The following is a 27,446-nucleotide window of genomic DNA, read 5'->3' on the forward strand; positions in this document are numbered from 1 at the left end:
GGACACCGGGTGCAGGAGCGCCACGGTGCGACCCCGCGCCCGATGCCCTCCACGTATCCACAAGCGCAATCGGACGTCTCCTGGCTCGCTACGGCGCACGGCTTGTTTCCAGCATCAAACAAGGCTCGGCTCGCCTCCTTTTCCTCGTCCTCGGCTTGGCGCAGCTTCTTATCCATCTCCGCAGCTGTCCCGCGCCGCCGCGAATCCCCATCGCCGCCGCCGGAGCCCGCCGCGTCCCCCACTCCCGCCCGCCTCCCCCGGTGGCCGGTGCCCCCGTTCCCGCGAGTCCGAGCCCCTGATGCCGGCCGCCGTGCCCCCACCCGCCACTGCCCCAGGCGCAACCATTGCCGCCTCCCTGGCCGGCCACCCTCCCCGGCGCCCTGCGGCGTCGCCCGCGGCCGCTTCCCCTCCGCCGCCGCTGCCCCGCCCGTGGCCGGGTGCGCCGCTGCCGCCTCCCTGTCCGGCCGCGGGTGTCCTCAGAGCAGGCTTCACATGCCGATGGCTTCAAGTCCAGCGGCCTGACTAACAACCTCTTCGACGGCCTCAGGTTCCTGAAGAGCGCACAGACGGTGGTCGTTGTTCCTATGGCCTGCATTGTCAGTGAAATCATCACAGAGTTTCACGTCTGCTGATTCGACCACGACGCTGGTGCTGCCTCTGTTTGTTGAATTGGCCAGGTCCATGGATGTGCGCTCGGCATTCCAATTAAGAACTCAGTAGGCAGTAAATTCAGAAGTGGTTTCATACTGATACTCTTCTTTATGCAATTATGCAGGATCACAGATTTACCACAGGATGAGGCAGGCTGATAGTCTGTTGTTTTACCAGTGAGAACTGAAGACTGAAGAGGAGGCTACTGAGCTCTGAAATCTGATGTTTTAACAATGCAAATGTTTAGTCCTGCCTGACGCTGGCTGTGAGGATGATATTGTTCATGCTTGTGAACCGGATGTAGAGTGTAGTTAGAAATTGTACAATGTATGGACGCAGATGGCTCGAGGAAGGATCTAAGCATGCTGTTGTGGCCTAATGCTTCTGGCCAACTGCAGAGAGTACCAAAGATGAAGTCTCTTGATGCTTCTGGTCTGATGTATATAGTGTAGGGCTCAAATTGTACAATGTATGGGTGTATTACAAAAGATAGATTATTCTGAAATAAATATGGATGTTCTTGAACATGTGATTTTCTCTCATTTGTTGCAAAATAAATTTAGCTAAAGTTAGCTAAACAGAGTGCTATTGTTTCCAACAGATTCAAACTTTACTCAAACTGATACAATTCTGTACTAACATTCATGGAGAAAAATTTGAATCTGTTGGAAATAGTAGCACTCTAGTTAGCTAATGTGAGGAACCTCTCAATTTTTCTTCACGTGAAACGGTCATCCAATTTTTCTTCATGTGTGAACCTGTCATTTGTTCTTTTGTCATAAATGAATCAGCCATTCTGGATTCAAATGAATCAGCCATTTTGGATTCTTTTTAACTTGGAATGTTGCAATTCATTTTGACAGAAATCTGATATTTTTCTTATAAAGGATCTGTCGTTTTCAGAGAATTATTCATTTTGAACCTGTTATTGTATACCAAAATAGAAAACATGTCATATTTAAACACAACCATCGGATTGCTTATTTCAAAATATAAATATGTATATTTCAGATAACAAGATACATTGTACATTGATCCCATGAAATCTTTGTACATGGACACTGTCAATACAAAATTTCAAGCAGGGAGAGGCTACAATGTAAATCATAAGCAGAATTACAATGTTTTTGCCTGCTTGCTCAGTATCCACTTCCACAACAGGGAGTGGCTCATCACTGGTGATTGCATGCTACTTGGTGCACTTCTTTCAGGGCATTTCGTAGCTTGACTTGACTGTCTTGATGGCATGAGCTAATTCATCAACCTTGGCACCAGTGACATCCTTGACAACCTTCATACTTCCCATCCTTGAGGATTTTAAACGTTGGCACAACCTTTTATGCCCAGCTCCTTTTGCAAGAGGCTGCAATTAGGAAGCAACGAGGTTTGTCAGCATGCCATATCCCCACATAGCACATAGTAGTAAATACACAAGAGACATCAAAGTAATCCCAACTGAACTTGTCCTGGATGGAATCCAGCTTGAGGAACACAACATTGATGTTCTTCTCGGACATCTCCTCTCATTTCGGTGCCATCAATTTGCAAGTGCCGCACCTACAAACAAGAAACGAAGAAATCAGACACTGGTGTGAAAGACTGAAGCGAAGAAGAACCTCACTGGCGTCACTCCCCTCGTCTCAGAGTAGAGCAGAGAGGCGGCAAAGACTGAAACGAAGACTGAAACAGAGCAGAGAGGCGGAGGCAGAAACAAAGACCGAGGTGGAGGCGGCGGCGCTCCGGTGGGATCCGGCGGCGAGGGGCTTAGCAGAGAGGTTGGGGTAGCGGACTAGAACCAGAGCAGAGAGGCGGCGGCGCTGCGTCGGGATCCGGCAGCGACGGGCACACCACAGGGAGGTCGGGCGGCGGCGGCGCTCCGCAGGGAGGTCGGGATTGGGCGGCGGTGCAAATGATGTGGGGTTCGATCCGGCGCCGCAAATCGTCCTCCCAGGTCACGGCTGGCCTGCCCAGGTCACGGCTCCCAGGCTCGGCTCCCTCCCTTGCGGGATACGGAGTAGCAGGAAAGGCTCGGCTCGGCTCCCTCCCGCTCAAAAGCCGTCGCCGTCGGATTTGGTTCCTGGGCAGGTGGCGTGAATCGGAGATGGGGTCGCACGGACCCGGTGTCCACCCCCAATTTTTTTCCGAGAAGAGAAGCGGTTATGTAGTTGCGTCGGCCGGCCGGAGTCGCGGAAGAGTAAAAGAGAAGGCCTTGTTTGGAGAATTCTAGCACGCACACATTCCGAAAAAAAAATCTCGTATGTATGAAATACTAAATGAAGTCTATTTGCAAAATTTTTTTAGGGATGGGTATAACTTTTCGCGACGAATCTAATGACGGTAATTAATCGATAATTAGCTATAGTGATGCTACAGTAACTATCCTCTAATCGCGCGGTCAAAAGCCTCATTAGATTCTTCAGAGTCACTAGCGCGGGGTTCTGAAGTTGGTTTTGTAAACTGACTTTGTTTGACACCATAATTAATGGTCAAAATTTATTACTATTCACTATCTACTAGCGCTGCAATTCTTACCAAACCAAAGCCAAGAAGAAGAAGCCGCGTCGTTTCGATGGCCGACGCCCCACGGGGTGGCCTCGTGCCCACTGCCCAGTGCTACGACTTGCGCCACGTTTGCAGTGGGCCCCATGCATGTTTTCTGGATTTTAGCTGAGATGAGATCCGACCACTGCATTTTCTTTTTGGTGACGAATTTTGCTGCATTATTTCAGTCTCACTAGTACATGCACGTGCGGCATCGCACGTGTCTCAATAATAATATTGTGAAAAAAAAAGAATCATATTAAATTTTAGTTGCAACAATCATGTCGGTACTCTACAGTTGGGGTACCCACTCCTACTGTGCCAAGACTCGCGTAGTTATTCGTAACTACGCCTTAAAAAACTGAGCAGCCGGACCCCTGAGATCCGACTCCACCTCATCGAGCCAATAGTCCCGGACCCGCTTCCCGCTCGGGGACGGGTCCGGTGTCGCCACGTGTCCCAGCGCTGGAAATGCTCGGCACCTGTGACCGCAGACCCGGACCCCTGGAGGTGGTCCAGGACCTCCACGTGTCTATCCGGACCCCCGTGAGCCCTCGGCTCTGCAAGCTGCTCGGGAGGGGTCCGGAGCCAACACGTGTCCCACAGACGCAGACGCGGGCTCAGGCGCAAGCCTTCCGCTGGAAGCTCGCCCACGTTACCCGCATACGCGGGCACAAGCCTTCCGCTGGAAGATCCCTCACCCACCCGCATTAAGTGCGAGTGGTTGAGACGTGCTCTGCTGCCGCTGGGCACGAGGCGGCTTTTGTCAGTCCACACTATGGATCGCGGGTTACCGAGGTAGGCTCGAATGACCGCACAGCGGGTCGCGAGTTACCGAGGTAAACAGTGAAGTCACGAGCGCTGTGTGCCTGTCCTCCAGAGTAAATGGAGGCGAATGCTCAAGAAGCCTATGCCACAGTCTACGCAGCTGGCACAACAGGCTACACCGCAACCTACACTACGGACAATGCACCGACAAGATGGGTCGAGCATGCCAGTCTGGTCAGGGAATCCGAAGCAGCAGCGCAAGGAATCCCGGGATGAGATCTCCGTCAGTCAGAACTACATAGCGCCGTAGTTGTAGGTTGTTTAATACTTGATTGCTGGGGCCACCTGTCGGGACCCAGCCCCATGTAGCGCCCCTCTCCATTGGCTATAAAAGGAAGGGAGCGCTCGTTAGAAGGGAGAGATCTCCCACACTCTCTCCACGCTCAAGGCTGGGAAATTGAGACTCAACCCCCAGAACCAGATCTCTCTCGAATTCACTCCGAACAATCCCGTTCTAACACAAGCAATACAACACACAGTGGATGTAGGGTATTACGCTCCAGCGGCCCGAACCACTCTAAACCTTCTGTGTTCATCGTGTTCTTGCATCCAGATCGGACTAATCCTAGCTACCCCCCGAGTTCATTCTCCCTCAGGGCTTAGGCGGATGCATTCTGCCACCCGGCTGGGTTTACCACTCGATAAAACATTTTTGAGAAACTATATATGATGAAAACAAACAATGAGATCTCAATTATGGTAAAAATAGGCAAAATATTCGAAACATAAAAAATATTTATAAAAATAAGTAAATGGTATGTATAATATAGTGTATAATGGTATGTATAAGTATATTATATAATTATAAAAATATGTTCGAAATATGATAACACTACGAACACGGCTGCTTTTCCAATAATGCATTGTGTTCTATTCGCTGCAAATGAACTGAATAACGCTCTAAATAGCTCTCGCCGAGTAGGAGGCGAAGTTACATTCTTCCCTGGAGCCTTGATAGGCGGTGTCTAGCTTGCCGTATACTTTTTCACCACTCGCTGGACATGCCTCCCCCGTCCGCACCGTTGCTCGCCCTATATACTCGTCGTTGCATGCTTCCTACATTGTCGAATGCTGTCACGTCGATACATGCTGCTCAATGGTCGTCGTCAATAGTTATAAGCAACCGTCACCGAGCCATCATGTGCAACGATGCAAGTCTAATCAACCATGGCCATGTGCATGTTTATATGCACACGACCAAACAAGGCCATCGTCATTTCTTCTGCAAATCTGCCAGGCGCAATGCCTCTGTACCTATATACAAGCTCAATACCCGTTGATGTCATGCCTATGCAGTAGGCATGCCTATGCAGTAGGCATGACTTTTTCTTTTAACAAAACAATTATGATGTTCCATGTATTCCATTATATTCAAATTTTAGAAATACTGAGGCGCAATGCCTCTGTACCTGTGTACAAGCTCAATAATCATTGATGTCATGTTTATGCAGTATAGACATGACTTTTTCTTTTAGCAAAATAATTATGATGTTTGATGTATTCCATTGTATTCAAATTTTAGAAATCTTGTGATCTTCACTATCTTTGATCCTTTGATCCGTAAAATCTATCATCTTTTATTTTAACTACAAAATACAAAATATAATGCTTGCCTTATTTATTTGATTATTTCTCAATTATATCTTGTTGACATCACTCTTGCACAATAATTAATTTCTAATTCCCATTTACTTCCTAATTCCAAAAATGTCTCTTAAATCCCCTTAACTTAGTTTCTTATTTATATAGGGTGCCGCACGTGTTTAATAATCTACTTGACATACCAAGTATGTTAATATCACATTAATTTGTACTTACGGCAGTACATTAATACAAGCAACGGGCGGAATTATGAATTACTTATCTTATATGAAAGAGAGGTCTATGAAATGTTGGCGACTCATGCTTCACCAAGAGAAACCAAACACGCACGCAGCATCATCTCTCTATCTTTAAGCTTTCTTGATCCAAACATAACTCTAGCATGGCCAACACAATTATGGTTGCTCCCAATCTGCTCAATATTGGTGTCTGGGACTCTGGGTTATACTGCCACTTGTGTTTGTTTCTTGTGCAAAAACTAAGGTACATTGTAACAAATCACAGAAACATATGAAACTAAAAAAAATATATGTGAATGCATCTTAAAACTATAGCCAATCAGACTACCAGAAACATCAATCGTTTGGCTCTTTGTTGGGCTTCGTTTCTGAGTCATGGAATGTGGCTTCCTCCGTTGTTAATTTTCATGTGCTTTCATGCATTTCTCCTTATCTTCCTCTGATATAGTAGCGTACCTTTGTCTCCTTTTTTGCCGAAGGCATTCATTAGGGTCCACATTCTCATCCTATCACTAAGGAACAGCAGAATATGAACAACAGCAGAATCCACTTATTATTTTTGTGCGGGTAAAAGATACCATTGCAAATACATAGGTACATAATTACATAAAACTTAAGTGCAAGTACCTTCTTCTCTAATCCGCTTATTAACAAAATCCCCTAAAGGTTAAATGTTATGTTAGAAGCATCCCCTAAAGGTTGTCCAAGACCCATCACACAACCAAATCCCAACCAGATCACCTATCATGAAATATAATCAAAACTATATTAACATGAAGAGCTAGCAATAGATGCAAAGCTTGGACATTCTACAGCAATCAAACAGGCAAGATCAATATATAGATACTAAATATAGGAGATTCCTCACTGATTTAGAGCTTTGTATAGCAAAACAAAAACATATGATCTTTACATGGAATAGCCGTAAACCCGATTGTCAAGAGTAAAAAAATGAAAAATATTTAGTGCTTTCCTAGTGGCAGTTTGTCAAGATTAAAAAAAGGAAAAATATTTAGTGCTTTCCTAGTGGCAGTTTGATCAGGTAAGAGCAAGGGCGAGTTCTGATCAGGAAAAAATAGGGGCCAAGCAGGAAGCTGATACGGGGAGAGACCACTCCCGATAAGAAATCCACAAGAGCCCCACATCCCCCCACCCCCCGTTCCCACCTCATCCTACGTCCCTTCTGCTCCACGTGGACTCCACACTCTCTTCTTCCCCGCATCACTCTTCTCCCTCACATTGTCTTCCTCCACCGCCGGTGGCTCCTGCTGCCCACAGCCCACGGCCAGCGGCGACCCCGCCGCCACGTCGCTCCGCCCGCACACCAACCCCACTGCACCACCCCACCCTTCCTAGCCACTTAACTGCTCGCCCCCGCCGCCGACCCCACCCACCGGGGTCATGGAAACGCCGCTCGCCCACACACCACCTCCTCCGTGGGGCCGCTCGTGTAGGAAATAGGTTACTAAGAACACCAGTCTGTTGTATGTAGCATGAGGTGACAATGGATTTATTTCATTACCTAGCAAGGCTCAATCCAGAATTGTAACGCGAATTACTGGGCACTGAGGACCTCAACCTCGAATACCAGCACCGAGTTTGGTTGAATTCCCCAGGCTGGAAATCCACTGGCTTCATAAGCATAGTTCGGGGTGCACTGAAGCAAGAGTACTCAAGTATCAGGTGCCAAGATACAGCTAAGACAAATTATTTTGAACTCGAGAATACAAACAACAATGCAGATTGACATTTTATCAGGCAAAAATGCATTGCAAAAGGCCTAAAATCCAGAATAAAAGCATGCTTTTTTTTTTGTTTTTGAACAAGTTACTTCCATCAAGAGAGAGAACTGCCATGAATAACAGCACTTCAAAGTTACAGTGCATATGAAATACGCTGGAAGAGTAAAACAAACAAATTCAGGCAATCAAGCTAATTTAACATCTCAGGAGTATACCTGGATACGAGCAACTTCACCCACTTGCATGGTCATAACTCTCTCATCCCATCCTATAAGAAACAAAGTAGTTAGCGCAACCTTGATGTGAAACTGGACTTGGAGTCTGGGACTGCCCATGAACAATTACAGAATAGCACTGTGACATGATTACCTTTGATCACAGAACCCAGACCAATGTTGGAACTGAATGGCTGCTGACCTGAGTCCTTGGTGTTGAAAGGAACAACAGCAGAATATGAACATATAACAGATTAAATTACTCACATGTATTGTAACATCCCGGATTTTTCCGGAATGTTATAAAGTCGAAAAATGTGAATTTCAAAAAAATTTCGTGGCAATGCCGTAAATATCAACTTAAGTAGGATTTCTGCCTTCTCAAAATCCTAGTAATTAAAAATTTTGTATAGAATTAAGGATAATATTTGCTAGTGTGAGAATATTTGGAGTTATTGGATTTATTTGGCTCTACCTTGTTTAATTCGAATTGGATTTGGATTTATTTTAATGTGCGGACTTGTGTGGAAATTAAATTGAGGTGTGCCCCTCAATTTAATTTCATCTCCTAACACTTGTGTGGGATTTAATTTGGATTGAGTCATTCAAATTAAATCCAAACCACTAACCAACCCTAACCGCTAACCTATCCTAGCCCTAATCCAACCCGGGCAAACCCTACCCGATCCAGTCCGCAGTCCAAACCCGTGACGAAGCCCGAGCTCTACCCTAATCCCGGTCCAGCCCAAACCCAGCAGGACCCAACCAAGCTGACCAGCTGCCCACTTCCTTTTCGGCCTGACCCAAAGACCAACACCGGCCTGCACCCTTCAGCCCAATCAGCAGGAGGCCATCTCGGCCTGCTGAGCCCCAACACGCGGAGCCCAAACCAGCCGGCCCATCCTTCCCCACGCCACCTCTTTTCTTTGGCTCCCTTACAGGCGGGCCCCACATGGCAGCGCCCCATCCTGTTCCTCTTCCTCCTCCGTTCCTTTTCCGCCTCGCCTCCGTCGCTTTCCGCGACGCACTGCCCGCCCGTCCGCCGCTTTCCGTCCCTTTCTTCGCCATGCCGTCCAACGCCGCCACGCCAGCCCCGCGTCGCGCCCGGCCTTGACCGCCCCGCTCCCTTTTCCCACGCACGCCGCCCTACCAACCCTAGCGCTGAGCGCCCTTGATACAGCCACGCGTCCAGGGCCCAAACGCCGAGGATCTCCGCCGTCCGAGTCGTGCCCTGGCCTCCAACCCTAGCGGACGCTGTAAGACTTAATCTGCAGCTGTCCCTTATCTGATTTTGGTCAAGGAAGTCTGCAGTTTGCTAGCAGCCTTTGTTGATTTGCAGCTTTTGTTGACTTATGGCTCTAGGCCACTAATGATCAGATAGTGATAGAAGTTATTAGCCATAAGTGGTAGCACCTTAGAGTAGGTAGCAAATGGTGTATAAATATGAGTGCAATGCAATGAGAAAAGGCAGTTCAGTTTGCCACATTCCAGTCTCTAGCTCTCAGCCAACGCAGAGAGCTGTGTGTGTGTGCAGAGGAGCTCAGCTCTTCTTCAACTTTGGGACAGAGGTGAGGGAGAGGGAGGTGAGCAGGTTGCTCACCTGGTTATTGTGTTCTAAGGCCAACAAGTGGCATCAGAGCCGTACGGTGTCGTTCTAGCCCAGCGGCTGAACGATGGCTGGCGAAAACTCCCCGGCATCCAGTGCAGGCGACAAGGGGAAGGATGTCTCGGAGGTTGTGATCAGGACGGTGCGGGAGACGAGCTTACGGGACTGGCCGCAGCTCACTCGCACCAACTATGGCGAGTGGGTGGTGCTGATGAAGTGGCGGCTCAAGGCGCGCAAGCTCTGGACGGCCGTGGAAGTCGGCACCAAAGAAGAGGATGAAGACGTCCAGGCCATGGACGCACTGCTGTCATCCACGCCACCAGAGTTCCACGAGGCCATCGGCAACAAGAAGACGGCGAAGGACGCGTGGGACATGCTGGCTTCATTCCGAGTTGGCTCGGATCGAGCCAAGAGGGCCAAGGCGCAGCAGCTGCGCAGGGACTTCGACGACCTGAAGTTCCGCCACGGCGAGGCTGTGGAGGACTTTGCGCTCCGACTCCAGTCGTTGGCAAGCCAGTTGGCAACGCTGGGGAAGAAGTTGGAGGAGGAGGACGTCGTCTGCAAGCTGCTCCGCGCGTGCCCGGCCAAGTACAGCCAGATGGCGGTTACAATCGAGGCCACCTTGGACCTGGATCAGGTCTCGCTCGAGGACGTCGTCGGTCGACTTCGCCTGGCCGAAGGGCGTTCTGATGCGCCGCTGGAGCGGAGGCAGGAGAGCGGCAAGTTGCTGCTCACCGAGGAGGAGTGGAACGCGCGCATGAAGCGGCGGACCGGGGAGAACTCCTCAAGCCGCGGCGGGTATGCCGGCGGCAACAAGGCGCGCGGGAATCCGCGCGGGAAGGGAAAAAAGAAGAAGAACTTCGACCCCGATGCCTGCCGCAAGTGCGGCAAGATCGGGCACTGGGCTAAGGAGTGCCCGGAGCGGAAAGAGAAGGAGGAGGCCCACCTAGCTCAAGAAGAGAGCGACGACGACCACGCGCTGTTGATGGCGCAGTACTGCGCGCTGAAGGATGGCGAAGCAGAGGAGGCGGACACGGAGCAGAGGACTGCGCCGCAACCCGTCAACCTTGACGAGCCAGAGGCGCGGGTGTTGCTGGGCGCGGTCGGCGATGAGCTGGAGCAGAGGTGGTACCTGGACTCTGGGGCCAGCAACCACATGACATGGAGCAGGGCCGCCTTCTCTGACCTCGATGAAAGCAAGACCGGGACGGTCAAGTTCGGCGATGGTTCGCGGGTCATCATCCGCGGGCAGGGCACGGTCCTCTTCAGGTGCCGCAACGGCAAGCACCGTGCACTCCAGGAAGTGTATTACATTCCCCAGCTGCGCTCAAACATTGTGAGCTTGGGGCAGCTGGATGAGCACGGGTCGGAGGTGCTCGTCAAGGCCGGAGTACTAAGCATCAGGGACCGGGAACGGCGTCTTCTCGCCAAGGTAACACGTTCCCGTAACCGGCTTTATCTCCTAGATTTGAAGGTGGAGCAGCCGGTGTGTCTCGCGGCGGCGTGCACGGAGGAACCATGGCTGTGGCATGGGAGGTTCGGCCACTTGAGCTTTGAGGCGCTTGGACGCCTGGGCAAGAAGGTGACCGGGCTGCCGCAGATCAAGCACGTCGACGAGCTCTGCGACAGCTGCTTGGCCGGGAAGCAGAGGCGTCTGCCGTTCCCAAAGGCGGCCAAGTACCGGGCGCAGGAGGTGCTCCAGCTGGTCCACGGGGACCTGTGCGGGCCCATCACGCCGGCGACGCATGGTGGTCGGAGATACTTCCTCCTGCTCGTGGACGACTGCAGTCGGTTCATGTGGCTGCAGCTCCTGACGAGCAAAGATGAGGCGGCGGAGGCCATCAGGCGCTTCAAGGCGCGGGCAGAGGCGGACTCCGGGAAGAGGCTGCGCGTCCTCAGAACCGATCGTGGCGGCGAGTTCACAGCGGTGGAATTCGCCAGCTACCGCGCAGGAGAGGGAGTGGCGCGTCAACTGACGGCACCATATTCGCCACAGCAGAATGGCGTAGTCGAGCGGCGAAATCAAACCATCGTTGGGATGGCACGCTCGATGATGAAGGCGAAGGCGATGCCGGCGGAATTCTGGGGCGAGGCGGTGAGCACGGCGGTGTTCATCTTGAACCGCTCACCGACCAAGGCCCTCAAGGGGATGACGCCGTATCAAGCGTGGTATGGGCGTAAGCCAAACGTCTCGCACCTACGCACGTTCGGCTGCATCGGGCACGTGAAGACCGTCAAGCCAGGCCTTGGGAAGCTTGAAGATCGGAGCACCAAGATGGTGTTCCTGGGCTATGAAGATGGGACGAAGGACTATCGGCTCTACGACCCGGCCCGGGAGAAGGTGGTGGTGTCCCGGGATGTCGTTTTCGACGAGGCGGCGGCATGGAGATGGAGCACGCCCGCGGCAGGGGAAGCAGAGGTGTCCGGCAGCGGCTTGACGGGCGAATTCGTCGTCGAGCAGCTGGTGATCGAGCGCCGGAGTGGCGCAGAGGAGGCAGCACAGGAGCCAGAAGCGGAGGCGGTGGAGCCTCCAAGTCCTGGCACGGCGGAGGTTCCGCCAAGTCCTGGCGCGGCGAGTTCAGCGTCCCCTGCCTCACCTGTTTTTCCAGAACAGGGGACCCCGACAGCGGCAGCAGATCCTGAGTTCGCATCCCTCCCGTCCTCCTACTCGGAGTTCGTGGATGCCTACCACGACGGAGAGGAGCTCCGATTCAGGCGAGTGGACGACGTCATCGGTGATGCAGAGCTGCCGGGGCTGGCCTCGCGTCTCACCGATCCAGAGCTCATGCTCATGAGCGCGGAGCCGGCCACGTTCGCGGTTGCGGAGCGTGACGCGGACTGGCGGAAGGCCATGATGGAGGAGATGCGGTCAATCGAGGACAACCGCACCTGGGAGCTGGTCTATCCGCCGGCGGGATGCCGGCCGATTGGCCTGAAATGGGTCTACAAGGTAAAGCGGGACGAGCATGGTGCCATTGTCAAGCACAAGGCTCGGCTCGTTGCCCGTGGTTTTGTGCAGCGTGAAGGGATTGATTTCGAGGAGGTGTTCGCGCTGGTGGCTCGGATGGAGTCGGTGCGGTTATTGCTAGCTCTTGCGGCGGCAAAAGACTGGCAGGTCCATCACCTCGACGTCAAATCGGCGTTCTTGAATGGCGACCTGGAGGAGAAAGTCTTCGTCAAGCAGGCGCCGGGCTTCGCGGTGCCGGGGGCAGGGCACAAGGTGCTCCGGCTGTGGAAGGCTCTGTATGGGCTGCGCCAAGCTCCCAGGGCATGGAACGCCAAGCTCGACACCACCATGGGTGAGCTTGGGTTCGCACGCTGCGCCACCGAGCATGCGCTGTACACACGACGACGGGGGAAGGAAGAGCTCATCGTCGGCGTGTACGTGGACGACCTGATCGTCACCGGAGCTCGGGCGCAGGACATTGAAGCGTTCAAATGCGAGATGGCGGCTCGTTTCAAGATGAGCAATCTCGGCGCACTCTCCTACTACCTCGGCATCGAGGTAAAGCAAAGGAGGGACTCCATCGCGCTGGGCCAGCGCGCCTATGCGCTCAAGCTGCTGGAGCAGGCCGGGATGACGGGCTGCAAGCCCATGGCAACGCCGATGGAGGAGCGGATCAAGCTGTCGAAGAACAGCACGGCGGCGAGGGTGGACGCAACGCGTTACCGGAGCATCGTCGGCGGGCTGCGGTGGCTGACGCATACGCGGCCGGACATCACGTTCGCAGTCGGGTATATGAGCCGTTTCCTCGAAGACCCGCGGGAGGACCACTGGACAGCGGTCAAGCGGGTGCTGCGCTACGTCCAGGGCTCTCTGGACATGGGCGTCGTCTTCCCCAGGCACGGCGGGCTTCAGCTGACGGCATTCAGCGATGCGGACATGGCTGGAGATGTGGATGGACGGAAGAGCACCACAGGTGTGCTCGTCTCCCTTGGAACCGCACCGGTGTCTTGGCAGTCACTGAAGCAGAAGGTGGTGGCGCTGTCAACCTGTGAATCGGAGTACATTGCAGCGGCCACCGCGGCGTGCCAAGTCGTTTGGCTGCGCCGGCTGTTGGGTGAGCTCACTGGCGTTGAAGCTCGCCCGCCAGCACTCAAGGTGGACAACCAGCCGGCCATTGCGCTGGCAAAGAACCCCGTCTTTCACGACCGAAGCAAGCATATCGATGTGAAGTTCCATTTTCTTCGGGACTGCGTCGATGGGGGGCACCTTGTCATCGAGTTCGTCGACACCGGACGGCAACTCGATGACATCCTCACCAAGTCGCTCGGGCGTATTCGGTTCTAGGAATTGAGGAAGATGATCGGCATGGATGAGGTCCAGGGCTAGCAGCAGGATTAGGGGAAGTAATGTAAGACTTAATCTGCAGCTGTCCCTTATCTGATTTTGGTCAAGAAAGTCTGCAGTTTGCTAGCAGCCTTTGTTGACTTGCAGCTTTTGTTGACTTATGGCTCTAGGCCACTAATGATCAGATAGTGATAGAAGTTATTAGCCATAAGTGGTAGCACCTTAGAGTAGTTAGCAAATGGTGTATAAATATGAGTGCAATGCAATAAGAAAAGGCAGTTCAGTTTGCCACATTCCAGTCTCTAGCTCTCAGCCAACGCAGAGAGTTATGTGTGTGTGCAGAGGAGCTCAGCTCTTCTTCAACTTTGGGACAAAGGTGAGGGAGAGGGAGGTGAGCAGGTTGCTCACCTGGTTATTGTGTTCTAAGGCCAACAGACGCCGGCTATAAAACCCGCGCCGTGGCCGCCACCAAACCCTAGACCCCCGTGCCACTTTTTCCCAGCCGCCGCCGCCAAGAACTGAAGGGGAGGGAGCCGAGAAGGAAGAAGGAGAGGGAGAAGAGGAAAAGGAGGAGAAGGAGCAGCGGCCCGTGGAGCGCCGCCGCCGAGCCAAGGAGCCGGAGCCACCGCGACACCGAGGAGGACTCCCAGCACCACCGTCGCCACTGACGAACGCCGACGCCAGAGCTCTGCACCACGCCGGCGCCCCCGATCGGCTACCTCGACGGAGCAGCGCTGCACGGCACAGCACCGCCCCGTCACGGCAGCACCTCTCCGCAGCTTCGCCCTTGTCGTCTTCAACCCACCAGGTAGGACGCCACCTTGCCGCCCTCGACCTCCCTGTGTGCTGACCGGCGACATGCCGATGAACCGTCCGTAGAAAGCCATAGCACCCCGTCCTATCTTTTCCGCTTGCAGGGACCCAACGCGCCGCGTTCCACCTTGCAGACCGCCGTCGTTTGTCCTCGTGGCGTTGCACCACTGCCGTGGCCACGCCATGGCCTTGCCAGGGCCATGCCCGGCGTGCACGCTCGTGGAAGCCACCCAAGGCCGCACCTTCTGGCCCCTTGGCACGCACACGTTGAACCCGAGCCTTCCAACTTTCCACTGGACACAAACACAGCCATGCCGTTGCGTTTGCGACAAGACGAGCCCTTTCGGGCATTTCATCGAGCGCTCACGGCGCGCACGCCCACACAGCCTGCACGTGCACATGACCGCACCTTGCTGTCCACCATCACCTAGAACGCCGCCCTGGCACCGTTGCACGCACACACGACGCTCCCGACACGCCCGTGCACCCACAGGTGCCTTTCGGCAGTCGGCCGAATACCTTGCAGGCAGCCACCAACCTACGCTCGCGCACCGATGCGACACCGCTGGCTTGTTCGCCGCGTCGCCGTCGCGTTCCACCTCCGCCTTGACCTTCTCTACCTTGTTCTGATCCTAGCTGCATGCCACGACCGGCTTGTTGCACCGCCGTGGACCGGGAACGCCCGCGTTCCGTGTCCGAGCATTCGTCCAAGCCACTCCGGACCAAGCCGAGCTTCGCCTCGTCGCCGCCATGGTACACGCACGTACGCACGCCAGACCGCACACGCCGGCCTTGGCCGCTGCACACACGCGCCGGCCAGGCCTTTGGCCTGTTCACGCACCACGCCGCCGTGGGCCTTGTCCCGCGCTCACGCGCACGGCCCTGCACGCGACCAAGCCTTCCAGGACCTGCCCTTCCCGCCTTGCCTCGCCATGTACACCTCGCGGCCGCTGTAGCACCACCAGCCGCGCCTGCGCGCGTGACCTAGCCCAGAGCCCCGCCTGGCCGCGCCTCGCCTTCACCTCGCCACCGCACAGTCCCCGTCCTTGACCCCGCGCCCATGCCAAGTCCGTCGGAGGAGGCAAGAGAAGCAAGGAGAGGAGAAGGACGCACTGCCATGCGGGCCCGACTCGTCAGTGAAAAGAAGAAGAAAGGGGAGGAGAAGTGGGCCGCCTGTGCCCCGTCGGCCCAAGAACCGCCCGTGAAGAGAAGAGGAGGGGGAGAAGTGGCGATGGGCCGCTTGCGCCCTGTCGGCCCAGCCCGCTGAGCCGAGTACCCAAGCCGGCCCTTCTGTTCTGAGCCGCACCGAGCCGGCCTGCAAGCCGTCTCCCGAGCCGGTCCACCTCCTAGAGCCGAGCCGCCACAGCGTTGGGCCGAGCCGACCGGCCCAGTTCTCCCTTTGAACCCAGCAGCCCCTTTGCCTTTGCCTTTTTCCTTTTTAAACCTTACACGTGGGCCCCACTTGTAAGCGTCTGATGTGAGGCTGACCAGTGGGACCCACTGACATGCTGACCCCACTGACCCGGTTGACCATTCAACGGTCAACGTTGTTTTGGTCAACGCTGACGTCAGCAGGGCCCACTGCTGACGTCGGCAGAGCTGACCCCGAGGTGACGTCATGATGACGTCATGCTGACGTCATCATGCCACGTGGCACGCTCTGGTGCTGCCACGTGTCACCTTTGTGTTTTTCCTTTTTCGATAATCAGTTATTAATTCCAGAAAATGCTTTGATCTTAGAAAAATCGTAGTAATTCAACCGGAGCTCCGAAAAATATAAAACCAGTTTCATAAATCTTCTAAAATCATGATCTACGCGTTAGAATAGGTTTTGTTGTGAGTTGGATCTCTTTTGAGCCTGCTTTGTGCATTCTTGCACTTTGGCCCCTGTATTTATACGTAATTACGATTAGGTCCTGACGAGGAGGAGCTGACCGACGTCCCGGACGACCAGAAGATCCCGAAGGACGTACCCGGACACCAGAAGCCCCGGAGGACCAGGAAGACTACGAAGGCCTATCAGGTTCACGCCCATTCGCGATTGAATACCTATTAGCCATTGCTTGCTAGATACGCTACGCTCCCAAATTGAGTGATGAGATGAGCTTGCATGGCCATTTACTTTCCGTATTCCTTGTTTCCCGTACTCAGCTTTGATTGTTACATGCTATTGCTACTATGTGTGTGAGATTGGGGAATGGGAATATATATATGTTTGGTATAGTCCTTGCGTGCTGGAAGATGCCTCCACATATACAGGAGTTGGGGATAGGTTACAGCGGGGCGAGCGGACCCTTTCTCCGACCTTAGGGTCGGGAGCTGGGGGTTGTGTGTTGGGCACGACCCTGTGAGCACCTGTGATGGGTGACGAGCACCTGTGGCGAGTGCAAGGCTGTTCAAGTGGGAACATGAGTTGAGGAGTTGAGGCGGCGATACCTGTAATGGGTGCCGATCGCGAACCGTGTTTACGGAACGCAAACTGTGGACGAAGACGCTCGCCCTTGCGGGATTAAGGACTTGACTTTGTGGCCCTAGTGATGGAACTATGTCAAACGTGCACACCACTTATCCTTTATGAGGGGGGACCCAGCCCGAGCTAGCAATGTGCGGCACCATTACTGCAGGAGGATAGAGTTTCAGTGTCAGGGGGAGTGGGCAGGACCCTTTAGCCCCCGATCGCAGGATCCATGGAGATTCCATTCTAGATAGCTTCACAGCCCCGGGCGACCTACTGCGGGAGGACGCACCCCAGACCGGGAGTAGGATGGTGCCGTAGCCGTTAGTTTTGTTGACCGGTGCCTCGGAGAAGGTCGGGTCGCTCCCGGCCGGATTCGTGGCGAGTGGGTACAGGTGTACAACCCCTGCAGGGTGAAAACTATACGTATAGCCGCGTACTCGGTCATGTACAACTCTGGATCTGGCCCCACAAATGTAGTTAGAACCACATATACTTTTCTACCTCCCTCTAATACCACTTTTCCTGCTTGGATAGCTGCTGAGGTGCGGGGAGAGGGAGTTCCCGCACCGACCCAGGGTTGAGACAAATGTAGTGGAAGATAGGAGACCGGGAGTCCGGGTTGCCGGAGCTGCCCGTGTTGAAAGGTGTTTTGGATGACTTATACATATACTGCTTGCATAGGAAAACATAGTCTATCCTTGGCACTATCTTTATACCGTTTGCATCCACCAAAAGCTTGCATACGGATGGTGACGTGAACCTATCCCATCCTTTGGGATAGCCTGATAGATGCAGGATCCGAGAGGAGTCGATAGGACGACAAACGTGGAAGGAGTTAAGGATGGCCCGAGCTACACCCCGAGCTGCCTGTGGAGAAGGATCGAGAAGATTCGTGAAGACGAAGTTTGCCTAGAAGACTAGATATCGTTTCCGCTTTTTGTTTGTTTTCTTTTAGCCCAAGGGGCTTGTACTCTGAGATTCGTAATACAATCATTTGGATTATGTAATAAATAAACCCATGTGATGTTGTAAACGTGAGTTATGTCTGTGATATTCAAATGAAATGGGTTCTGTATGTGATAGCTACTGATCCAGGGACTATCACGACGATACAGAGGTTCGGGTTCGCCTTTCGGGAACCCGGTCTGTTTCAGTATGTGACACCCCGGCCCAGGGCTTAATAAGATTAATAGGATACTCATACCAACAAGTTGCAACTTTTTTCCGGAAGCCGGTCTCCAAAGAACTACGAGATTAAGCGTGCTTGGCCCGGAGAAATTTGGGATGGGTGACCGACCGGGAAGTTCTTCCCGGGTGCGCACGAGTGAGGACAAAGTGTGCAGAAAAGACTGGTGTTGGTCTGTGAGGACAGTTTATGTCCTAGAAAGCAGCCAGATGTAAGCGAGCTCGGCCTCGGGGAGACGGGACGTTACAGAATGGTATCAGAGCCGACTCTCGCGGTTTCACGGGCACGTACGGGCGTAAGTGCGGAGGCATGAGCACGGGCGCGTGGGGGCGCAGATGCCACCGACATGTGCACGGGCGCGTGGCGGGTCAGTGTGCGAGCATCTGGGATGCGCCGTTGGCACTGGACGCACGGACGTGGCACAGGGACCGTTGGCACTGGACGCACGGACGTGGCACATGGGCTGCTGGCACTGGACGTACGGGACGTGGCCAAGAGAGGACGTTCCTGGCTTGGGATTGACCGACGAGGACGTCGGTCTCTTAAGGGGGTGAGCATGTGACACCCCGGCCCAGGGCTTAATAGGATTAATAGGATACTCATACCAACAAGTTGCAACTTATTTTTCGGAAGCCGGTCTCCAAAGAACTCCGAGGTTAAACGTGCTTGGCCCGGAGAAATTTGGGATGGGTGACCGACCGGGAAGTTCTTCCCGGGTGCGCACGAGTGAGGACAAAGTGTGCAGAAAAAACTGGTGTTGGTCTGTGAGGACAGTTTATGTCCTAGAAAGCAGCCAGATGTAAGCGGGCCCGGCCTCGGGGAGACGGGACGTTACAGAATGGTATCAGAGCCGACTCTCGCGGTTTCACGGGCACGTACGGGCGTAAGTGCGGAGGCATGTGCACGGGCGCGTGGCGGGTCAGTGCGCGGGCATCTGGGATGCGCCGTTGGCACTGGACGCACGGACGTGGCACAGGGACCGTTGGCACTGGACGCACGGATGATGCACATGGGCTGCTGGCACTAGACGTACGGGACGTGGCCAAGAGAGGACGTTCCTGGCTTGGGATTGACCGACGAGGACGTCGGTCTCTTAAGGGGGTGAGCATGTGACACCCCGGCCCAGGGTTTAATAGGATTAATAGGATACTCATACCAACAAGTTGCAACTTATTTTTCGGAAGCCGGTCTCCAAAGAACTTCGAGGTTAAGCGTGCTTGGCCCGGAGAAATTTGGAATGGGTGACCGACCGGTAAGTTCTTTCCGGGTGCGCACGAGTGAGGACAAAGTGTGCAAAAAAGACTGGTGTTGGTCTGTGAGGACAGTCTATGTCCTAGAAAGCAGCCAGATGTAAGCGGGCCTGGTCTCGGGGAGGCGGGACGTTACATGTATAAATATACTTGACGAAATCCACAACACCCCACCCCCCAAACAATAGGAATTTACAAGAACAGAAAATATCCCCATCATTGTGCACCTGCTTACAGCACTGATGCTACAGTTGGATGTAAAAACAAAGAAATATATTTATCCTTCACCTCCAAAATTTCTTGGATAGATCACGATCCTTCCCTGCAGAAAACAGAGCGAACAATTACTGCAGAGTAGATATTGTTGCTTGTCATAGAAAAGACGATTGTGTTCTTCATCATAGAAAAGAGAGAGAAATGAATTATGGCGGCATAAAAAGGTTCGCTTGCAACTCTGAATCAGATCAGTCTCAATCCTACGACAGAACTTCGCATCCTAAGCATCTACGCCGAGGGGATAAACAACAACAACAAACAACAACAACATAGCCTTTTTTCCCAAGCAAGTTGGGGTAGGCTAGAGATGAAACCCGAAAGAAATAAGTTCAAAATTCAGGCACATTGATAGCTAGTCTCCAAGCGCTCCTATCCAAAGCTATCTCTTTAGAAATATTCCAATCCTTAAGGTCTCTCTTAACCCGACTCATCCCACGTCAGTTTAGGTCTACCTCTACCCCTCTTAACATTATCGACCCGCTTAAGAACCCCATTACGCACCGGCGCCTCAGGAGGCCTTCGTTGAACATGTCCAAACCATCTCAGCCGATGCTAGGTAAGTTTCTCCTCAATTGGTGCCACCCCGACCCTATCCCGAATAACTTCGTTCCGGACTCTATCCCTCCTTCTGTGCCCGCAAAACCACCGCAACATCCGCATCTCTGCTACACTCAGTTGCTGGACATGTCGTCTTTTTGTAGGCCAACATTCAGCACCGTATAACATCGCCGGACGAATTGTTGTCCTATAGAATTTGCCTTTTAGCTTTTGTGGCACCCTCTTGTCACAAAGGATGCCAGAAGCTTGCCGCCATTTCAACCAGCCAGCTGAAATTCTATGCCTAACATCTTCATCAATGTCGCCATCCTTTTGTAGCACCGATCCTAAATACCGAAAAGTATCCTTCTGGACCACCACTTGCCCATCTAGACTAACATCTCCCTCCTCATGCCTAGTCGCGCTGAAATCGCACATCATGTACTCGGTCTTGGTCCTACTAAGTCTGAACTCTTTCGACTCTAACGTGCGTCTCCACAGCTCTAACTTCTTAATAACCACTGCCCTACTCTCGTCAACTAGCACCACATCATCAGCAAAGAGCATACACCAAGGTATCTCACCTTGTATATCCCTTGTGACCTCATCCATCACTAAAGCAAATAAATAAGGGATCAATGCTGACCCCTGGTGTAGGCCTATGTTAATAGGAAAGTCAGTGGTGTTGCCATCACATGTCCGGACAAACATCGTCGCATCCTTGTACATATCCTTAATGAGGGTAATGTACTTAGTTGGGACTTTGTGCTTCTCCAAGGCCCACCACATGACATTTCTCGGTACTTTGTCATATGCCTTCTCAAGGTCAATGAAGACCATATGCAAGTCCTTCTGCTCCCTATATCTCTCCATCAATTGTCGTATTAAAAAAATCGCCTCCATGGTTGACCTTCCAGGCATGAACCCAAATTGGTTTTGGGTCACACTTGTCACTCTTCTTAGGCGATGCTCGATAACCCTCTCCCAAAACTTCATCGTATGGCTCATCAGCTTAATCCCACGATAGTTAGTACAACTTTGAACATCGCACTTGTTTTTGAAGATATGTACTAATATACTTCTCCTCCATTCTTCCGGCATCTTGTTTGACCAAAAAATGAGATTAAAAAGCTTAGTTAACCATACTATTGCTCTATCTCCTAGGCATCTCCACACCTCAATGGGGATACCATCAGGGCCCATCACTTTACCTCCCTTCATCCTCTTCAAAGCCTCCCCGATCTCTACCTCCTGAATTCTCCTCACAAAATATTTGTTGGTGTCGTCAAAAGAGTCATCTAACTCAAGGGTAGGGCCCTCACTCTCCCCATTAAACAACTTGTCGAAGTACTCTCTCCATCTATCCATGATCTCCTCATCCTTCACTAACAGTCGATCTGTCCCATCCTTAATGCATTTGATTTGGTTGATGTCCCTTGTCTTCCGCTCGCGGATCCTAACCATCCTATAAATGTCCTTCTCCTCTTCTTTCGTGCCTAGCCGCTGATACAGGTCATCATACACCTTACCCTTTGCTACACTCACAGCTCGCTTTGCAACACTCTTCGCTAATTTATAGCCCTCGATGTTGGCTGCACTCTTGTCAAGATGGAGGCGCTTGAAACACTCCTTCTTCTCCTTAATAGCCCTTTGCACCTCGTCGTTCCACCACCAGGTGTCTTTCCCCTCCTGTTTGCCTCCCCTACTCACGCCAAACACCTCTGAGGCCACCTTCCGAACACATGTTGCCATCTTTAGCCACATGTCATCTGCGTCTTCTCCTTCTTCCCAAGGCCCCTCATCTAGCATCCTTTCCTTAAACGCTTGTGCCGCTTCCCCTCTAAGCTTCCACCACTTTGTTCTCGCAATCTTGGCACGTTTGTCCCGGTGGACACGTACCCGAAGACGAAAGTACGCCGAGGGGATAAAGTTGTCGTTTATTCATCAAGGATGCAAAATTAAGAGAGAAGGAAACGACAACCATCAGGGTAGCCCTCACCTTACTGAATCACAGATTCTCCAATAGTTCAGATCAAATAATTGCACTCATTCCAAAGCTTTAGCACAAACCACCAATCATAATTACACGCCTATCAGCCAAATGTAAAAGTGAACCTAAAGACACAAAGAATAGGAAGACCCTTTTTCACAGCAACATCCCGAATATGAATTCATTTGTTCGCAATAATGGAGACACGAAGTTTAATAGATGGTAATAAGTAATCAAGCATAGAATTGCATGGCTCAATGACAAACAAACAAGAAGGCAATATGTCATCAAGCATTGTGCATAAAAGAAGGGAAGCAGGACATGGCTACTTACTCATTTAACTATTTTTATCTATATTATTACTCATAAATGGGAAGGAACAAAATTGGACGTAGGCGTCTTTATTTGACCATAGTAAACTTAAAACACAAGTTTTGCACAAAGCCATTTTGTCATGGCTCAAATTAGAGTGAATCGTAGAACTGCAAATAAGTCTGCTGGAATAGGAAAATAAAATAGGTCCGCCCCTGTTAGAAAAGGCATCAAAGTATTGATCAAGCATATTGATTGCAAGTAATATTGATTGATGTATGCAAAACTTATATTCTGATTGATGTATGCAAAACTTACTACTTAGGAAGAAAAATTATTCTAGGACTCATGTACCACAAATAATAATAGCTTAGAGACGAAATCTTCAAAAAAGGACTGCCTAATTCTTTTAAGCAAATAGAATAAGCCGATAAGTGTAAGCAAGCTCTACAAGTGCAACAAATCAGTTGCCACTGTTTTGAGTATCGGATGGTAGGGTTCTAAGAGTAAGCAGACTTTCATCATACTATTGAATAAGTTTAATAGGAATTGGGCATTTAATAGCAAAAACACCTTTGGAGTATTCTAATAATGATTCTCCAATATATATACCATGATTTTAGGAGGGATTCAGAAGTAAGCATTTGATATGATTAACATCAAAGGGACAACAATTCCCATCAGCCACCATACCTTGCCAGAGAAAGCTTCACTGCTCCAACCGTCCAGTAGAGATTTATGGTGATGCATGAGCCTAACAGTACTGGCAATACCACACTATGCTAAAATGCTAACACACGAACTTCACCGAATAAAGATCTATTTGCCTAGCAACCTTTGAAGCCCTGCAAATCATAAGTATAGAGCAATTAATGTCACAAGCAAGACTAAACAGGAAAAGATTAATACAGCTATTAATCAGGCTCTTAATGACCTACTAATGTCAAATTTTACGGTGCTTGAGAATTCTACTAAATAGTTTAATAGGGCTACAATCTTAGTTAACCATGTGATGTTCGCACCTCTGAAACCATGATTAACAGCCAGATAACCCCACATATTTTCTCATGGGATCGAACTTATTAGATGTTATGAAGGCTGAAGCAAACCCAGCATTCAATCATGAGCCACAAGCTATATGTTGCAAAAAAGGTTGCAAGCTAGAAAAGTAGGACCTGGGAATTTCACATCCAAATAATAACGATCTTAAAATGACCGATCCTGAATTTACAACATGTTTATGGTCGGTGCGTATGAATTTTGCATTGATTCACTATCCAATGTGAGAATAAGCAGGGACTTACATATCATGAATAGTCACTTTATATCCAGCTGTAATCAGGTTCATAGCCATATGGGACCCGAGTCCGATATATCCTACATGGACATATTAAGCAAGATAAACCACTTTTTAAAACATTAATTCATAAAAGGCATGTAAATCATCCAGAAACACATGGACATCATTTGTCAAAGAGTTTATACAAAAAACATAAACCAGCAGAAGTAGTTTCAAAATTTTATCATTTATTATAAAGAGTTTATTTATTATGAAAATAACATGATTACAACAGCAAACAAGCAATAAACTTTATATTGTACCTATACAAATTTTAGATCTGAAATATACAAGACAAATGTAAGCTAACAAAATATACATGAAAACTTTATATTCTACCTATACCTCCTAAGATTTATTAGGCATTAAACAGGCTTAGCTGAAGATAAATCCTAGACAAAAGTATACAACAGTGAAATGCACGAACTTATTTTGAATAAAACTACCGCTCATCAGGATCCTAACAAAACAAGCTTGGCATTTTTCTCATTTTCCTACCGTTTTCTATGCATTTTCGAAGTTTGTAGCTATTTAGACCAGGAAGAAAATAAAGGAGACTAAGGTCATTTTATAGATAGGCCCTTAGATCTAAAGTGAATTTGCACACGGGTCACGGGTCCCTGGAACTTTTCCCTCTCCTTCTCTCCTCTCTCACCCACGCAGCACACAGGGGTCGGCGGTGGCCATGGCCGGCGCCCTGGACAAAGGCTTCGGCCGGCGGCAGGAGAGGCGGCTCGTGAGCCAACACGGCCAGGTGGGGCCACGGCTCGCGGGCGCGTAGCGCGGGGCCGCGCCGGGGAGACCCGCAGCGTGCGGCAGCGCGGCAGACGGCCCGATGCGGTGGCGAGGCCGCATTCCCGGCGGCGCGGCGAGCAAAACGGCGGGGGAAGGGACTGGGAGGTCGAGGGTGTTGCGAGAGAGCTCACCGGGTGGTCGATCTGGTCGGAGGAGAACCGGAAGGAGGCCGTCGACGTGCGGGCAGTCGGGACCGGCTGCGGGGCTTCTCCGACCGGCCGAAAATCGGTCGATTCCGGCCGGGGAAGAGGACGGCGGGGTTCGGGGAAGCGCGACGGAGGTGCGGGAGTAGGTTGTGGTCGCGCCCGTGGAAGTAATCGACGAATGGCGGCCGAAGATGGCCGGAATCGATAGGGAGGAGATGGCGATGAGAACTCGGCCAGGGACGCTCCGCAGTCCCAGGCCCGCGTGCAGCAGTCTGGCGACGAAGACGACGAACCCCGCTGCGGCCGCAAGCGGTGGAGCCAGAGGACGGCGGGTTGGGCGGGTGTGGCACCCGCGGCGTCCCGCAGTTCGGGAACAGCCGCCGCGCCGCCGCGGATGGGCTGCCGACCCGCTCGCTCCGGCCAGCCGCGCCCCGCGCCAGCGAGCGCCCCAGGTGCGACGCTTGGGGAGCCTCACATGGCCACCTCCCCCACCAGACGCTCGCCGCCGGCAAGCAATCGAGGCTGCGCGTGCCCCTGCCCGGCCGCGCTGGTCGCGAGCCGCGGCCCCGCCTGGCTACGCCGGCCGCTCTGTCGTCGGAGGAGGGAGGGTGAAGGGGAGGAGACGAGGCCCGATCCTGGAGGAAATCTCGCCCGATCCGTGGCTCCGAGGGAGGACGGCGAGGGCCAGACGCCGCGTTATGGAAGGCAGGCGCGGCGTTATGGCAGGAAATCAAGACCAATGGACGGGCGGGTACAGAGAGAGCGTACAACGACGGGGCGGTGAAAAAAATTTTGGCGACTGGGCGCCCGACGTAGGGAATTAACTGGCGGCGACGAGGAAATCGTTCTGCCAGTCTATCCTGTCAAACTATTGGTCTTACACGTGAGTCTGATAATGATAGTTCGTGAAGTGGGTATTGGAATTAATTTTAGTGAAAAGTGTTCTAATTTTCATAAATCCTTATAGTATAGATATACTACTCCTTTGGTATAATACTCCTATCTTGCAGCTGCTTTCAGTCTCATGTACCCCTCTTTTGATACCCATAGAGATAGAAAATGGTACAAAATTTTACACTGACTTTGCAGCTGCTTTCGGCTGTCATATATATCAGTACTTTAAAGATTGTAGTAGTACAAGGTATAGTACTTAACCTGATGCTCCAAGATTGATTCGTAATGTCTTCCCTTTGATTTGTCAGAGAGTCAAGAGCACTCCGTTGTGGAGCGATCTGATTGGTTGGAACGTCCCCTTTCACACTTGTGCGGTCGTTTTCCCGTGTCCTCTCCTCTCTGTGCGATTCTGTGACTGTGAACGAACGTTACGAACGTGCGTAATTATACTATATACGAGTACTTTGCGCGCGCTTGGCTCGCCCTCATTTTATTTTTAATGAGATAAACAAAGATTAAGAGTATTTATGCGTAAAAACTGTTTTAAGCTGCAACAGTATGAATTTTTTGTGGAGGTCCAAACATGCATACATATACATTAAATCTGATGGGTCATTATTTGTTATTATAATAGAATCCAAATACACAGGCACAATTATGTACAATAGTACTAAAGGTAGCATATATGTAGATAATCACATTTTTCAGAACATTGTAGCACATGAGTCAGGAATGGTGAATTTACTTCTATAGATAAACACATTTTTCAGAACATTTGATGGCACTGATGCAGAGGTGCCATGTGACGTTTGAGAGCTGTAAAGAATCTTTATCGAAGCGCAGTTAAATTAGTAGAGTCTAAATTTACCTTAAAAGAGTCCATTCTGATGCCCATTGACTTTAAAACACTAGAATAAATTATGTCCATTGGCAACGTACCATGTATATGTAGTTTAGTGGACTAAATTATTCAAGATGAGCCACGCAACCTACAGAAACCAATTCAATCAATCAAGGTGTAAATTATATTAAAGTTGCATATGGATATGGATGTACAAAATTTAGAGTATATAACTCATAGAGTTGTGGAGGTAGTATAATAAAAAAATTGCAAGAAGCAAGGGATCCATCAAATCAGTTTAGAAAAAGTCTGTGATCGAATCAGTTTAGAAGCGAATGAGACTTCTTCTTCGTCTTCTTCTTCTTTTTTGAGCAACTTCTTCTTTTAGAAACAGCAGTACAAGGGAAAAAAAGATTAGGAAATATATCCACAAAATGGTTATGCAGTCCTAGATGAAACCACTATGATCCTAGCAACACAGATATCAAAAGAACTTGAAGAACTGTAGAAAGATGTTGCACATCAGGAAGCAGCTGCAGGTTTACAGAGCAGGTGCTCACCACTGAAGGACGCCCTGGAGATGGACAGTGTGTTTGCAGATCAGATGGTCACCTGCGCCAAGCACGAGCAAGAAAGAGCAAGCATGCTAAAGAGCCCCAGCAAGGCATAACCCAAATCGAAGTTCCATCTCCTTCAGTACGGCAGCAGGGAAGCAGGGAGCAGTACCGCAGAGGGGTTGCTGCTGGAGAAGGTCTCGAGGTAGATGATGCAGACGTCCTGGACTTCTGGGCGCCACCCCCCACGAACGCCTCCGCCGATGAGAGATCCTTCCACCACATGACCCTCCCTCCAACAACTTCACCTTCCCACATGGCCTCGTCTTCGCTCCACAAG

General features: G+C 51.2%; 1 protein-coding gene and 1 long non-coding RNA gene across 3 annotated transcripts; one reads left to right on the plus strand and one right to left on the minus strand.

Annotated features, from left to right (window-relative positions):
- The first annotated feature begins 151 nt into the window (after positions 1–151).
- Positions 152–1,178, plus strand: LOC120646075. Its single transcript, XR_005664268.1, has 2 exons — positions 152–677; positions 776–1,178. It is a non-coding gene; the product is annotated as an uncharacterized LOC120646075 (long non-coding RNA).
- A 449-nt stretch (positions 1,179–1,627) lies between these two features.
- On the minus strand, positions 1,628–26,158 carry LOC120646076 (peptidyl-prolyl cis-trans isomerase FKBP12-like). 2 transcript variants are annotated; one of them, XM_039922794.1, is made up of 8 exons: positions 25,973–26,158; positions 23,842–23,914; positions 23,231–23,382; positions 7,973–8,027; positions 7,819–7,871; positions 7,384–7,518; positions 2,108–2,208; positions 1,628–2,014 (listed from the first exon to the last, which is right to left on the minus strand). In XM_039922794.1, the coding sequence occupies exons 3-6, from the start codon at positions 23,285–23,287 to the stop codon at positions 7,417–7,419; spliced, it is 267 nt and encodes an 88-aa protein (XP_039778728.1). In that variant the 5' UTR covers positions 23,288–23,382; positions 23,842–23,914; positions 25,973–26,158; the 3' UTR covers positions 1,628–2,014; positions 2,108–2,208; positions 7,384–7,416. The 2 variants fall into 2 exon arrangements, 1 of the variants encoding a protein (XP_039778728.1); XR_005664269.1 differs by lacking the exons at positions 1,628–2,014; positions 2,108–2,208; positions 23,231–23,382; positions 23,842–23,914; positions 25,973–26,158 and adding exons at positions 5,937–6,373; positions 6,489–6,602 and having other exon boundaries at positions 7,973–8,097.
- Between the last annotated feature and the right edge of the window lie 1,288 nt (positions 26,159–27,446).

This window comes from Panicum virgatum, chromosome 8K (assembly GCF_016808335.1).
Source record: "Panicum virgatum strain AP13 chromosome 8K, P.virgatum_v5, whole genome shotgun sequence".
NCBI classification, from domain to species: Eukaryota; Viridiplantae; Streptophyta; class Magnoliopsida; order Poales; family Poaceae; genus Panicum; species Panicum virgatum.

What these genes read in the sequence shown, in the direction of transcription:
- LOC120646076 (XM_039922794.1), bottom strand. Translation starts at nt 23,287, where the DNA reads ATGCATCACCATAAATCTCTACTGGACGGTTGGAGCAGTGAAGCTTTC. An exon ending in GTGAAGCTTTCTCTGGCAAG is followed by an intron (nt 8,028 to 23,230) that starts GTATGGTGGCTG and finishes TTCAACACCAAG; the next exon opens with GACTCAGGTCAGCAGCCATT. An exon ending in TCTGGGTTCTGTGATCAAAG is followed by an intron (nt 7,872 to 7,972) that starts GTAATCATGTCA and finishes TGTTTCTTATAG; the next exon opens with GATGGGATGAGAGAGTTATG.